The sequence below is a fragment of the Apostichopus japonicus genome, chromosome 10 (assembly GCF_037975245.1).
Source record: "Apostichopus japonicus isolate 1M-3 chromosome 10, ASM3797524v1, whole genome shotgun sequence".
Lineage (NCBI taxonomy): Eukaryota > Metazoa > Echinodermata > Holothuroidea > Aspidochirotida > Stichopodidae > Apostichopus > Apostichopus japonicus.
In genome coordinates, this window is record NC_092570.1 from 3,861,911 (window position 1) to 3,875,716 (window position 13,806).

The window sequence follows — 13,806 nt, forward strand, 5'->3', positions numbered from 1 at the left end:
GTGAACAATGTAGAAGTAGTTTGTACGTCTTCGTAAGATAACGAAGTAATTTTGGAACTGAAATATTTGATAGACATTAAAATGACTGAACTAAACATTTATCCCAAACAGTACATTTACCTTGCTTGCTTACCTGGAGAATTAATTAAGAATCGAATTTCCATAGTAGGCTATGCCATTTTAGTTAACTGTTCTATTGACTTTCACAGCAATGTATTAATTAACTGTATTCATCGAATTTTCCTTTTAATTCTGTCATATGTTCCTACATTCAATGTTAACAATGTGCCCAACAAAAATCATGATAATTTGTCCTAAAACGTTATTGTCTCTGAAACATTAAAAAAAAATCTTCCTTCAGACCTTTTCCTTTACTACATCTGATAATGCTTTGGATTCACCTCAATGCCTCGAAAACATTTGCTTAGATTCAAACCTTCCCAAAATGACATTATTTTTGTGAGGAAATATTCTTAGAAATTCCAGCAGGCTTAAGTCTGAGAGCATTAGAGATGAATAAGCGAGCATGGCTTTTGTCCTTTTCCGCATAATTCCCCTTTCTGGGCTGTTCATGTCGTTATATTTGAATAACCCATTAAGTAATAGAAATATGCAATTTATTAAGATACTTAAAAGAATGTGTGACAGATAAATATTATAAACTCGTTTTTTTATTTACATTTTTATATAAAGATGATAAATCAAGCATGGCTTTTTGTCATTTTCCACCTAAATTCCCTTTCTGGGCTCTGCATGTCAATATTTGAATAACCCCATAAGTAAAAGAAATGTGCAATTTATTGAGGTACTTAAGAGAGTGTGTCACAGATAAATACTATAAATCCGTTTCTTATGTGTTTTGCATAAGTCTGATTGATTTAGGGCGATCTTCTTTCCAATACACAGAGTTTGATTGATCAGGCAACAATCTTACCACCTGTCACAAATGAAGATAAATTGATCACTGCGAATGCTCTTTTGAAGGTTTATTTTGCGAGAATTGTCAAAGTTGACAAAGCACTGGTAGTTATATACGAACTGAACAGAAGAAGATCAATAAAACCGATCGATGTCGAATGTGGAATCAATGTACACTGGCGGAAATGCGCGTCAAATGTGAAGGATCATGTTAAACATTCGTATCTTAGTGATAAACGGAACATGTTTTCATGACAAGAACCAAAAACAACACGATACTATATAAGTCTTATGTTTTTCTATCGAGTTTTTCGTTGCATCCGAGGACCTGAACTGTGTTAGACTAAGTTGTCCAGCCATTTTGCTCATTTTTTGTTTTTGCATTTTGTAAATTCGACAATTTTCTTCCTGATTTATGATAGGGCTATATCATAACCAACTTAATACTTTGTCCAAGGTCATCCTTTTAAGCTATGTAAAATATGATATGCAGTATCGCTATTCACATTATCAATAATAAGTATCTATGATTTTTTTAATTAAATTATGCATACCTCGGTTATCTGATTCTTTAAATGGAACTTAGTTTCAAATGTCGCTTTTTTAACCGTCTCTTCATTTCCATTCTAGGTGTACCGGTCGAAGCAGTTCTCGAGCTGTTTGGGGAATATTTTTTTACATTTTGTCAAAGATCAGGATACGACGAGATGCTTCGCGTACTTGGTGGTGATCTCATGAGTTTTCTGGAGAATCTAGATGCCTTACACTCGTACCTTAGCTTTTCTTACAAACAAATGGAAGCACCTTCCTTTCGATGCGAAACAAGGATGGAGGACGACGCATTGATACTGCATTACTACTCTCACAGGAAAGGACTTCATCCTATTGTTGTCGGTATGAATATCCATGATTCCATCTCATAAATATACATAATGATTCATTGCCATTTTAGCCGAATGGCAATCAAAGAACTATATGTTTTATGCAATGTTTTCAGGTCGTGAAAATGGTTCTGCTTAAAAGAAAAGGTACAACAATTTTTTTTACAGTATGAGTGGACCTTAGTGTTAAATATATATCAAATACCTCCGGTGAAACTTTACCTAAGGAACCAATTTCCCAAAATTCAGTCTAGGCATAAACCAGCGCCGGATTGTCAAATAGGCAGATGGGACGATTGTCTAGAAGCGCCAAAGATCAAGGAAGTCCAAGGTAAAGGTACCCCTCAACGATCACTTCCAGGCGCCTTTCTATTTTTAGGCTTGTGCATGCAAAACGTAATAAAATAGAAGGGGGCGAAGGATATGGTTCCCTTCCATCTTTAGAGGGTGTTCATCCGGCGGTGGCCTAGCCTCTTCCTTGGCAGATGTTCCTACTCTCTAGCCTTCAATTTGTAGATTACAATCTGGGTTTAACGAGTGCAATACTTCGACGTTCGTGCATAGCAAAGCAATGCATGAAGTATTCGAGTACACTGGAGTAAATGGGTCGGATAGTAAGCACATGAGATTTGTAAAAAGCGTGCAATGACAACTTATCTACTTGGGACGGTGCTTGAAGGAATCCTATAACCGTACAAGTACGTTCTCTTCTGTTAAAGGATCACTTATTGACCTAAAAAACATTCGAAGTGAAGTAAACTAAGCACTCATTCCTTATGTATCACATGTCAAGAGCAAATCAACAACAATAATATAATGGACAAAGTTAAGACCATTTAAAGAACCGCTACACAATGACGTCTCATACCACTTATACAACAATCCACTTCCTGGAGTGACGAAGGCTTTTCATCTGGTTAAAACAAAAAAGAAGGGATAGTTTCATCGAATATGTTTCTCTTCCGCATAAGTGTCCATCAATCTATGAACCAATGAATCAATCAATCAATGACACCTCTAGGAGCGCCGTGTCACATTTATTCCTTTAAGTATTCCTTTAACTTTACAGCAATATTAGACATACATTTGTACCGATATATCATTAAGATTGGCTGAATCCAAACAGCGAAGGTTGCACGTCCTTCCAGAGGAGGGTCCTCAGGGATTCGTTTCATACGGAACCTTATGTTCCAATTTTAATCAGTTTCGGAACTATTGGTTACACATGTAATTTAATGAGTTATGGCTGCCTTGATCTTCAACTCATGAGTTTCCATGGAAACGTTATGACGACGCGACTCGTGACCTAGAATGGTGACAGCCAGGAGCTATCGATACCGTCTGTTTAAAGATTAACTACAATGTAAACATACCAAAGAGTTATGAGTTTTGTTGGCTCACCTAAAACGCAGCTTGCTTCCTTCATGTTTCATTCTTGTTGTAGTTTGTTTTACATAATTGACATTAAAATCTCAGCAAACCACATCTTACTTGAGAGGAGTAACATTCAATCTCCAATTACAATATCTTCAAAGAATTAAATTACTATATCAACTCGAATCAACTTACGCCAAAGTAAGATCACTTTATCAATTGAATCATATATTTGAGGTTCAATATTTATGTAGTGGTGACAAACAAGGTCGTTGTGGGTAACCCATGGTAGTCGTATATTACTACCGAAAACAACCAACATAGCCACTAGTAGCATCCGGCAACTCCATGAATATGGATACTACCTATATAAATTAAAGATGCTAATGAGAAACATTCGTTTTGTGAAGTTGCTTGTAACAAAGTAGACTATTTAAAGGATTATCATATTGGTTATCCTTCGAAACGACAGAATTTCTTGCATGTAAATCAAAACATCAATTCTGACTCAATAAACCAATGCGAGATGAATCTCAACATGAATGCTAGCCAAGAAAGTTTATTATCCTAATAGGTAAAAACTTTTGGAGTAGCAAAATGGCTAAGGCTTTAAACAAAATTCACCCAAGATAGAGCCTTGTTGCGAAAAGCAAATGACTTGATCCACTCTTAACCACAGTCCCCTTACATCGAGACTGTAAGCCTTATGATCGCAATGATGTCTCGTCAAGTGAGTATCGCGAGTCCAAGGGAATAGATACTACACAGGATTAGGTAAAAGGGTGTTGCGCGATCTACTATATACTTTATACTAGGATTTCCACGAAGTTAAGGCTGGCAGGATCCTTTATAATGCAGTTTGGATTCCCCACCAATCCTTTCAAGTCGTGAAGGTTGATTGGTTGTGAAGTTGATGACATGCTTTTAGTCACATGAATCTGAAACTGTCACCTAAAATCAAACCGTTGACGTTTAGGACTTAACCTCAGCATCAGTGAAGTGACTAGACGAAACTTTGTTCAAATTAAGGATTATTGTTGTTTACTTTATACAAGTTACATCATGTTTCTGTATGACGATTTTGTCAGGATGACGTGCGCACACATGCAGGCTTAATGTGCATGGGTGATATAGTTTACAAGTGTAACTCAAAATAGAAATTTGGATTGATCCAATATGAAAAGCATTATTAATTAAAGCAGAATAAATTTATTTGTATTAATAGAGGTCAAAATAATTCAGTCGGAAAATTACTTAAACTACAGTTCATATTTAAGTCAAATCTGGCATGTAGGAATCCGCAGTTTACAATCACCAACTTAAGATGATTGGCAAATGTTATACTTCAGGTCAAAAAGGTTTGTAACCTTGTAAGCAAAATGAAAATATAATAACTCGAGCTGAAAGTTATACCTCCTATGTAAGTCTCCTCGACAAACGCATGAAAACAACAGTCAGTGTCAGAACGTTATTTGTACGTTGAACGTAATCAAACAATTATGCAAGAGGATCATAGGCACCGGCCAGTTTTCCAGCCCACATTGAATTCTTATAGGTGTCAATGATCGGTTAAAATGACCAAACGTCAAACTCTGAAAACGTATTAAATATGACAGAACCAGATGCATCTTGAACGTTGAAATACTTGGATCTATATACCTTGATATTTTATAATGCCAGTATACTTTCAAAGAATGCCAAAAAAAATAGAAACCATTTTGTATTTCCACATTAAATGCATGGTATGTTGTTACACAATCATACACCTGTTAGAATCCTCCAATATACTATACCTCTCAATGCACCTCAGAAGTCATTCTGACATGAAATTGGATTCTTCGTCTTTTTAGGGATTGTCAGAGCCGTGGCGAGAGATTTTTTCGACAGTGAAATCAAGATGGAGGTACTCGACGAAAGCCATGAGGAGGAACGAAATGGTAAGAAAGAACACGTGACCTTTGCCATTTTTGTACAGAAGAAGAAACATCCGAAACCGCCTCCAACAATCGTTACTACGGACCAAACAAACGACTTGAACCAAAGCCAAATGGTAAGAAAAATATCCTGTTTTTTCTTTTAAGAAGAATAATGACGTTATCTTGACTCCCACTACAACCATTTTATATCTTAAGTTTATATTTTGTTGGGTAAAACTGCACATGCAGACCTGCATTTGAAATGGATCATGTTCGTTATTGTTTCTACAGCGTTAAACGAACAATAACACTTTTTTGTCTATGTAAATGTTGTTTGAAGTACAAACAAGTCAAATAAGAGCTATAGATGAGAGTACGTCTTTAAGTTTATCGTTTGAATATCTAAAATCGATACATTTGCGAATGGATAAACCTTCAATTATTTCAGTAAGTTGTTTACATTATGTGTGGTCTGTGATGTCATACGGGTAAATCCTCTATTAATAGCCACGATTAAGCTATCACAATCTGCTCTTTGATTTATCCTCGAAACCTAAAGAAACATTAATATAAATAAATAAATGAAAATAATTTAGAAGGTTTGTTTTAGTTGTCAATGTTCTCTGTATGATACGAATTTCATCAAAATATCACACTTTCATTGAAATATTATTTTCCTCACTGGATCAAATATTGAAATGTTATAAAGACAATGAAAGATATTTCAGAAGAATTTCCCAGATGATATAGATCACTCTGTAAATATCCCCAAATTTACAACAACAAAATAAAATAATAATCATATCTTTGCGATACAAAATGCCACTAGGGTGAGATCTTGACCTAAAGATGCATGAAATTGCCAGCCAAGTGTTAGCAATCAACTTCCGCCACCGGAATATTCTTTTAAAGGATCGATAAAGTGTCTGTTACCCTGAAGGCAGTACCCTATCTTGCAGTCAACTCATTTCAGCTTTCTGTCAGTAATGATTTAGCGTCAAGGTCTTCATACATCTTTCATCCTGTGACATGGTGTCAGAAGTGGGATCTCTGAGTAAAAGTTTTACAGTCGTGATTTCACTTTACATATCTCAAGCTTGTCTGTACCCAACATGCTTTCTGCAATCGATAATTTACATGCGCATTTAAATGACCGAAACTTGACAAGGTGAAGTTAAACGTGGGAAATCTTGCGCTCTAAGAACTATAGATCTATATACCATATCATAAATATTGATGAAATATTTCCTTTTTTTATTTGCAAGTAAGCGTATTTCACACAGCTTGCCAGTTCAACATTGACGACACTGTTCTGCACCTCAATTATGAACAGAATACTACTGATCATTGACTAAAAAAAAGATTGCAAATAAGCGTATTTCACACAGCTTAACAATTCAACATTGACGACACTGTTCTGTACCTCAACTATGAACAGAATACTACTGATCATTTACTAAGTTAATAACTTACCTCCTGAATGATAGTGATTGATACATGGTATTAGTACTGATAGTGAGTATACAATATGTATGGTTAACGTGGTATTCCTTATATTATAGAAACACTATCGTTTTCACATATTATTTGTCATTAATGTGACAATATATTATTACGTATCATAGCAACAAAATGCTATACCCTATTCGTGATAAAGTCGTTTGAAGTGCAACAGGTCGTACTACTACTACTAAATTAGCTGAAAATCCCATAAGAAACAACAACCAAAACTGCTAAAGGAAAAAATATTGACGAAAACACCCTTTCATGCATAAGGAAACAATGATTTCACTTAAGATTTGATATTTGAACTACATTAAACACGTTGAATGATACAGAAGTAAGGGGCAATATTTCTACAGCTCTATGTGTACTTTTACATGGAAATACAAATACTTTATGACTTCAAGCATCTTTTGAGTCATATGTCATTGAATTAATTTCACATTTAATTTTTTTAATTTTATAAATCAAATTTCCGTACACATGAGAAATAGCAAGCGAGTCACTCTTTTACGTTTTCATCTATATAAGAACCTATAGAAGAACCTTTTCTAGGTTAAAAGGGTTTCAGAGTAAAGAAACCTTTTAATAACTTAGAGTAGAATATTCGGTATATTGAATATCATTATTACTGTAATTTAACACATATTAAAACGCTGATATTCAGTCACATTTTCATGATAGCTCTGTCGAATATGTTAAAGTAATTTCTGCAAATGTTTAAAATAGTCATTTTTGTTATGTTTTATTCGCTTATACACACCCTAAAAAGTCAAATGTCAACTGCGCTAGTTATGTCAAGTCTAATAACTTCTGATAGTGTCGACATAACTATTAAAGTTGATATTTGACTGGATCAATGGACATGTGTAGTTAATTTTTAAGTTGAATCGTTGTTGTAAGTCCATCGATTGTAAACTACATATCGGTACGAAGCCTGGGGGAAGTGGGAGGTACGTCCCTTCTATTTTGTGAAACAATATGCCCACTTTTTGTGGCCATTGGATAGTAAAGACAAAGGTTTTTGCATAAACTTAACTCTTTTGTTAAGGAGCAATTCCCCTTCTGTTGAGAAAATAAATAAAATTAAGAAAAGTTTCCAGTTGTTTTATTTAAATAATTTTTTCGCGTACTTTAATATGTGATACGGGATGTATACAATACAGAGTTAACTTTGTGTCCCCCCTTTCAAGTCACATATCTCACTTCCCCTCCCCCACAAATTTCCCCCCTCTCCTACAGGTTGAACCTCTCCACCGCCCCCTGCATCTTTTGAAGAATACTCAGAATACAGACCACATTCGACAAGTGGCAGTCTCATTCCACTCAGATATTCTGATTGTGCAATTCCAAAGATTCTGAACACGTATGAATCACACACGTTTAGCCATCTGCACTATATCGAGCTGCATTTGCATTATAGGCGAATGTTTGAATGTTTATCAAGTGACTAAGGTGGCAAACTTTGCAATTTATATCATGTAGACCATATGATCAATAATTGCTCGGTTAAATGATTATATTAACATCGAGGAAACAGGAAACAGAGTAAATATGTGATGGGGGGGGGGGGGATTATAACAGTTTTCTATACACTAACACGTGTATTCACCTTATTACGGTTAGTAAATATCACTTATTTATCATGAACTGAAAATGTTGAACGATTACTTCAATTTTAAAAGTATTTATCTACATCCTAAACTTAGCTGAACCACTTTCAAGGCACTTAAGAAACATTCGTACCTTTTCGCATAAAATACCATCTTAAGCACATTAGTTTGTTTGATTACCTTTGCACGCAGACGTCTGGTTTTGAAATCTAATGGCAATATTGATAAGATGTTAACAGCATTGACAGACGATGAGCCTTCGATGTAGAGGGACAGAGAAAGAGAGAGGCGTTATCCATAAATTCGTAAACAAAAGTTATAGCACTTATTCAACCAATCCTTCAATCAATCATTATTATAGAATTCAGCGTTATGCATGCATACTTTGTTACGATTATACGATAGCAAGATGAATCTATATGCTCAGATAATCGATTAAATTATATAGTAAAAGCCTGTAAGGTTTTAAGGAAAGCCAGATGACTCTGCTTCCAGATAACTCATTCTTTCTTTTCAATTTCACTTCTTCTCTTCTATACTTGGACATCGAATACTACCCAGACTTGAAACTATATCTCTTGCAGGAATGAAATTAACATTTAATTTAGCAGACTTTTTGCAGCTATACGTAACAACAATAATAGAAATACAGACGCCAAATTACAATTTAAAAATAGGGAACTTGTGTGGATATTCTTATGACGTGCAAAGTGAAGGCATTATCTTCCTATTTCTGTGTATAAAAGTAGCCACGGGTAAAAAAATGGTCTGTGTAACATTATAGTGCGGTAAAGATGTTTCGGTTGATGTAACAGGGAGGGTTTCATTTGTCCTTTAAGGGTTCGCAATATTTTATACGAACGTCAATCTGTTTAATCTAATGTAACATATGCGTGGGTGGGGGGAGGGGGTCGCTATTAACGCAAAAGGAACATACCGTTGCAATGACACTACTTAATGAGGCAATACATGTTTGTGCGAAATGTTTTAGTTAACCTCAGTTCATATTAACTATAAGTCAGATAGGTGAGACGTTTAATCAGAAACTATAATTAGTTGATAAACGGGATTCCATTAGACAATTATGTTGATTGCTCAGTATGGGCTAATTGTTTTTAACAACATGACCTTCCCCTATATATATATATATATATATATATGTGTGTGTGTGTATGTATATATATATATATATATATATATATATATATATATATATATATATATATATATATATATATACATATCTCTTATGAAGTAATTACCTTTCTAGCCGAACTCATCCTCGTAGGGCACATTCCTTGTCGTCAGATAGAAATATGGAAATAATTATAATACTTCAATAGTATACCGCTCCTCTTTCTTTTTAATGACAGAAATCCTAAGAAATAAATGTCACAACAGTGTCATTTCATAGAGGTTTTGCCGGTTTCTTTGTTCTTACAAAATATCTGTTAAAAGATGACGCCTTCAGGGTTTTCAGTGTGGGCTATTAAATGACATCATCGGGTGTAACGTTACTTAAATTATATAATTATGAAGAAATTGGATTAAAGAAGAAAAAATAAGATTTTATTCAATGGAATTATGACGAAACAGAAATAAGTTTAGGAAAAACGTATTATGTTTTATATTCAGTCACACATCAAGGAATATGCCTGTTATATAAATATATATATATATATATATATATATATATATATATATATATATATATATATATATATATATATATATATATATATATATATATATATATATATATATATATATATATATATATATAGATAGATAGATAGATAGGCGTTTGTGTGTGTATGCGCTTTGTCAAACCACGTCTCTGGGTTGGCCGAAATATTAGTAAATATTCCTTAAATTCGTCAATATAATTTCATGACTCACAGTTAATCCCGTTTATTACCGTTAAACATGACATGTAGACTGAAATAAAACAAATCTTTCTTAAAGAACGACTGGAGAATGTACATCTATCAAATAAAAACTGTTATTGTGATTCATCTCATGTAGTGCTGCGGTGAGGTAAACCAGAAACTCGTCAAGTTATGTCAGTCGAAAATGCTATATATATATATATATATATATATATATATATATATATATATATATATATATATATATATATATATATATAAACTGCAGTTAAGGTGACGTGACATGCAATGGAGGTTCTGTTGCGAACACCGACCATCGCGTGAGATTAAAATGTGTTTGGGATAATTTTGACATTCTTGTTTCATTATCTGAAACCAGAGAAGGATATGTGTTTCACAAGAGCCATGTGGAAATCGATTCTTTTCTCCACTTTTTGGTTTCTTATTTTTTAACCGGAAACGGTTTCCTCATAGAGCAGATCTTGTCGAAAGACAACAGGAGATTAAAAAAAGAAAGACGCTCACATTACTGTAGCCTATAGTAAAACGTTACTAGTGCTTTGCAGTAAAATATGAAAGTCTGAGAAAATGCATTTGGGATAAATTGAGAAAGAGAGAGAACGAATTTTCATTTTATGGAGAATTAAAATTAAACATATTTGTCAGGTGTGAGAAGAAAAAAAATCGTAATTTCTAAGTAAAATATTAAATTGAGGTGTTGTGAAGAAATAAATTAGTGGTTTGACAACGTAGTTTGATGGATCATGATGTAAGATTTTAATAGTTATCTTAATCGATGAGCTAAAATCGATTGACATGTGAAAGGATATTTCCTCTCTCGAAATGTAAACTGAAATCGTAGGCACAAAGACGGAAGTCAGCCAAGTACTTTTTTTCGCGAGGGGGGGAGGGGGGGGGGGGGTGTTGGGGGCAAAATTATTTTGGTGCAGATTCAGGATATTATATAGCAAGGGGTGGCTCTGAGTTCCTTGAAGTCAACTGTCCATATAAGGGTGCTGGAATTAACATTCTCACGTCTAAACGCAAGGTTGTAAATATAATTTTTGATTGTCCGTATGAGTTTGGAAGAGTAGTATATAGGGGCAATCATTGGTTCCCATTCAACATCACTTGTAATGCATTTGTAAGCATAACATTTAAGGCCCTATAGTAAATGAACTATGGTTCTGTGAGTTAGACTTAGTGGTCCAGACACTTTCATTGGCAAGCCTCGGACAGTCGGATGTCTGAAGGATTATTTCTCGACAACTAAAGCTGGTATAGAAGTACAACTTGGACTGAGATGATAATGTTCGTTAACAGAGCTATTGTGTGCTTTAAATCCCCATTTAATAAAGCTTTCTAGTTCCCTTCCGACTCATATGCAAATGACAAAGCAAACGCAAAGATCGACATATTGAACGCTGTCATATTTTGTACATTTGACAATCTTATCAGCAGCTCATAGACTAGATTGTGCCTTTACCTCACAGTTTTCGATATAAAATAGACGCATTTCCAATCGAATAATATCTGTGTTTTCCTTTCATACACTTTGACATAGTTCTTGATGAGACCTTGCGTAATAGCTTTTGTAGTCCGTAAGATGCCTCCCTATTTTTCATTGGGTTTTAGGATCAATTTTCGTTTAATTTTTTTTAAATATTTTGTTGGGAAGTAGCTAAGGGGAGAGTGGGTGAGATAGGTTGTGATACAACCACAGTCCCTGTGTCCCGTTCCCAAATTTTATGAACGTTCTACTTTTTGAATCCATCGCTTTTATATCGCCAGTTTACGTTTTGTCTGATTGAAACCAAACAGAGCATTTGAATACAGTCTTTCCTTCTCCTGGAGCTGCTGAGCAATAAAGAATTCGGAAATGGACATTTGCAAAAACGCCCAGAACACCTGTTCCCCCTTCGGGTACAAGAAGTTTATAGCTAAGATAACTCGTCTTGTCTGTACAGCTGAAAACATATCAACTTGAGTTATTTGAGATTGTACGTTGAACGCATGCAACTCATGTTTTCCCCCGGTCAGAATGTTTTAAGCCATAAGAGAAAATATTTGCTTTGATAATACTCAAAAGATTTAGATTCAAGCCCCAAACAGTAAGGACTCTCGACAGGGGGTAGTCTAGTTAGGAACAGGGAATCTCATCTATATAAGATTGCCACCCCTACAAAAGGAATATTCAAATTTATACCGATTTCCATCGTACTTATCAATGAAAAGTTGAAAATCAGGCTAACGCAATGCCATATACTAATAGACGTAAGCCATGCTTCAAGGTCCGTTATATTTCCCCAAGACATATTTTTTTTTACGAGGCCTTCTAAGACGTTTTTACATCATTCCCCGGAAATTCCGACGTTATGTGTTGACCTCATTTTGTATACTTGTCACTGTTGTTTTTGGTTTTTTATTCCATTTTGAAGGATTAAAAGGCCCGAAGGTGGTATTTTTTAGAAATTCACGAGTCATTGACCCTCTATAGAGCAATCAATCAGTCTAAATCCTTCTTAAAGACCAAAATATGAATCTGATTTTTCTTCTGCTGTTAGTTTGGTCTTTGTCAAAATTAATAACCGTAAGTCACAATAATACGCTTATTAGATCGTTGCTTCGAATTCTTAAAAGCATGCAAGTATTAAGATTTATGAAATAATATGATTAATATTGCACACAAGTTTACATCAGTTTATATGTTAAAGCTCAAAGACAACTTCAGCCTTTGCTGGCATAAATTATATAATATATATATATATATATATATATATATATATATATATATATATATATATATATATATATATATATATATTTAAAATGGCAACGAGTTGGAAAACTCAGGACAATGAAAAAAACTTCCCGCCTCCACCGGGACACCCTAACTAACTAGGCCATGGACGCTGGTTGTATGTCCAGAGGTTCGAAACCAGCATGGAAGGTCGTCATTCCTCTGTAGGTATTTGCCACCTGTATCGAACAATGCTAGTCCTGTTTTGGTGATATATTTTGCCTTATGCTTTATAGAAATCAATCATGATGCTAAAAATATATAAATATATATGAACACGCAACATTGTTCCGCGAAAATTAATCACGTTAAACCACGGTGAATTTCCTAAAACACAATAGTTTAGAATTTTGTGCAAAATGTTAGAAAGAAATCAGCAGTTCATGTTTATAAGTTGACATTAGCTTGATAAGATAGTGTGAAGTGAAAACTCTCGTTTTGGTAAAAAAAAAAATTGTCATTAATCAGAAAAACGACGTGATAGCGTAAGCAGAGAGATATAGAAAGAGTTTAGGAGCGGGGGGAAAGTCAGTGATTGATGCTGTAATTTGGGGATAGGTAGAACTTGACGTTTGCTTTCACTGTCTTAGAAATATAGTCTTAACACTTGAAGATTTTGTGATGTATCAACCGTTATATCTTTTTAGCCTTCCTAGTAGGAAAAGAAAATCTTCTCTTCTGTGCTAATCCATTAACAGCAACTGGTGATCCCGGGGGATCCCGGGGGATCCCGGGGGATCCCGGGGGATCCCGGGGGATCCCTGAAGACTGGAAATAACTTAAACTGTTAGTGACAGTGAAGTAGAAATGAGGAGTATATTTGAAAACAAAAGGCAAACATAGAATGCATGGTGAATCATTAAAAATTACTGTGATGTTTTCATTGCAATCACTGCAAATTTCAAACATATT

At 34.6% G+C, this 13,806-nt stretch overlaps 1 protein-coding gene across 1 annotated transcript in view; it reads left to right on the forward strand.

The window, feature by feature from the left end:
- LOC139975397 (guanylate cyclase soluble subunit beta-2-like) overlaps nt 1-13,806 on the forward strand; it is an 88,751-nt gene that overhangs the window by 38,519 nt on the left and 36,426 nt on the right. Inside the window, exons 5-6 of the mRNA XM_071983364.1 lie at nt 1,549-1,812; nt 5,024-5,223. Of these exons, the coding sequence (XP_071839465.1) occupies nt 1,549-1,812; nt 5,024-5,223 (464 nt within the window). The remainder of the gene's footprint in view (nt 1-1,548; nt 1,813-5,023; nt 5,224-13,806) is intronic.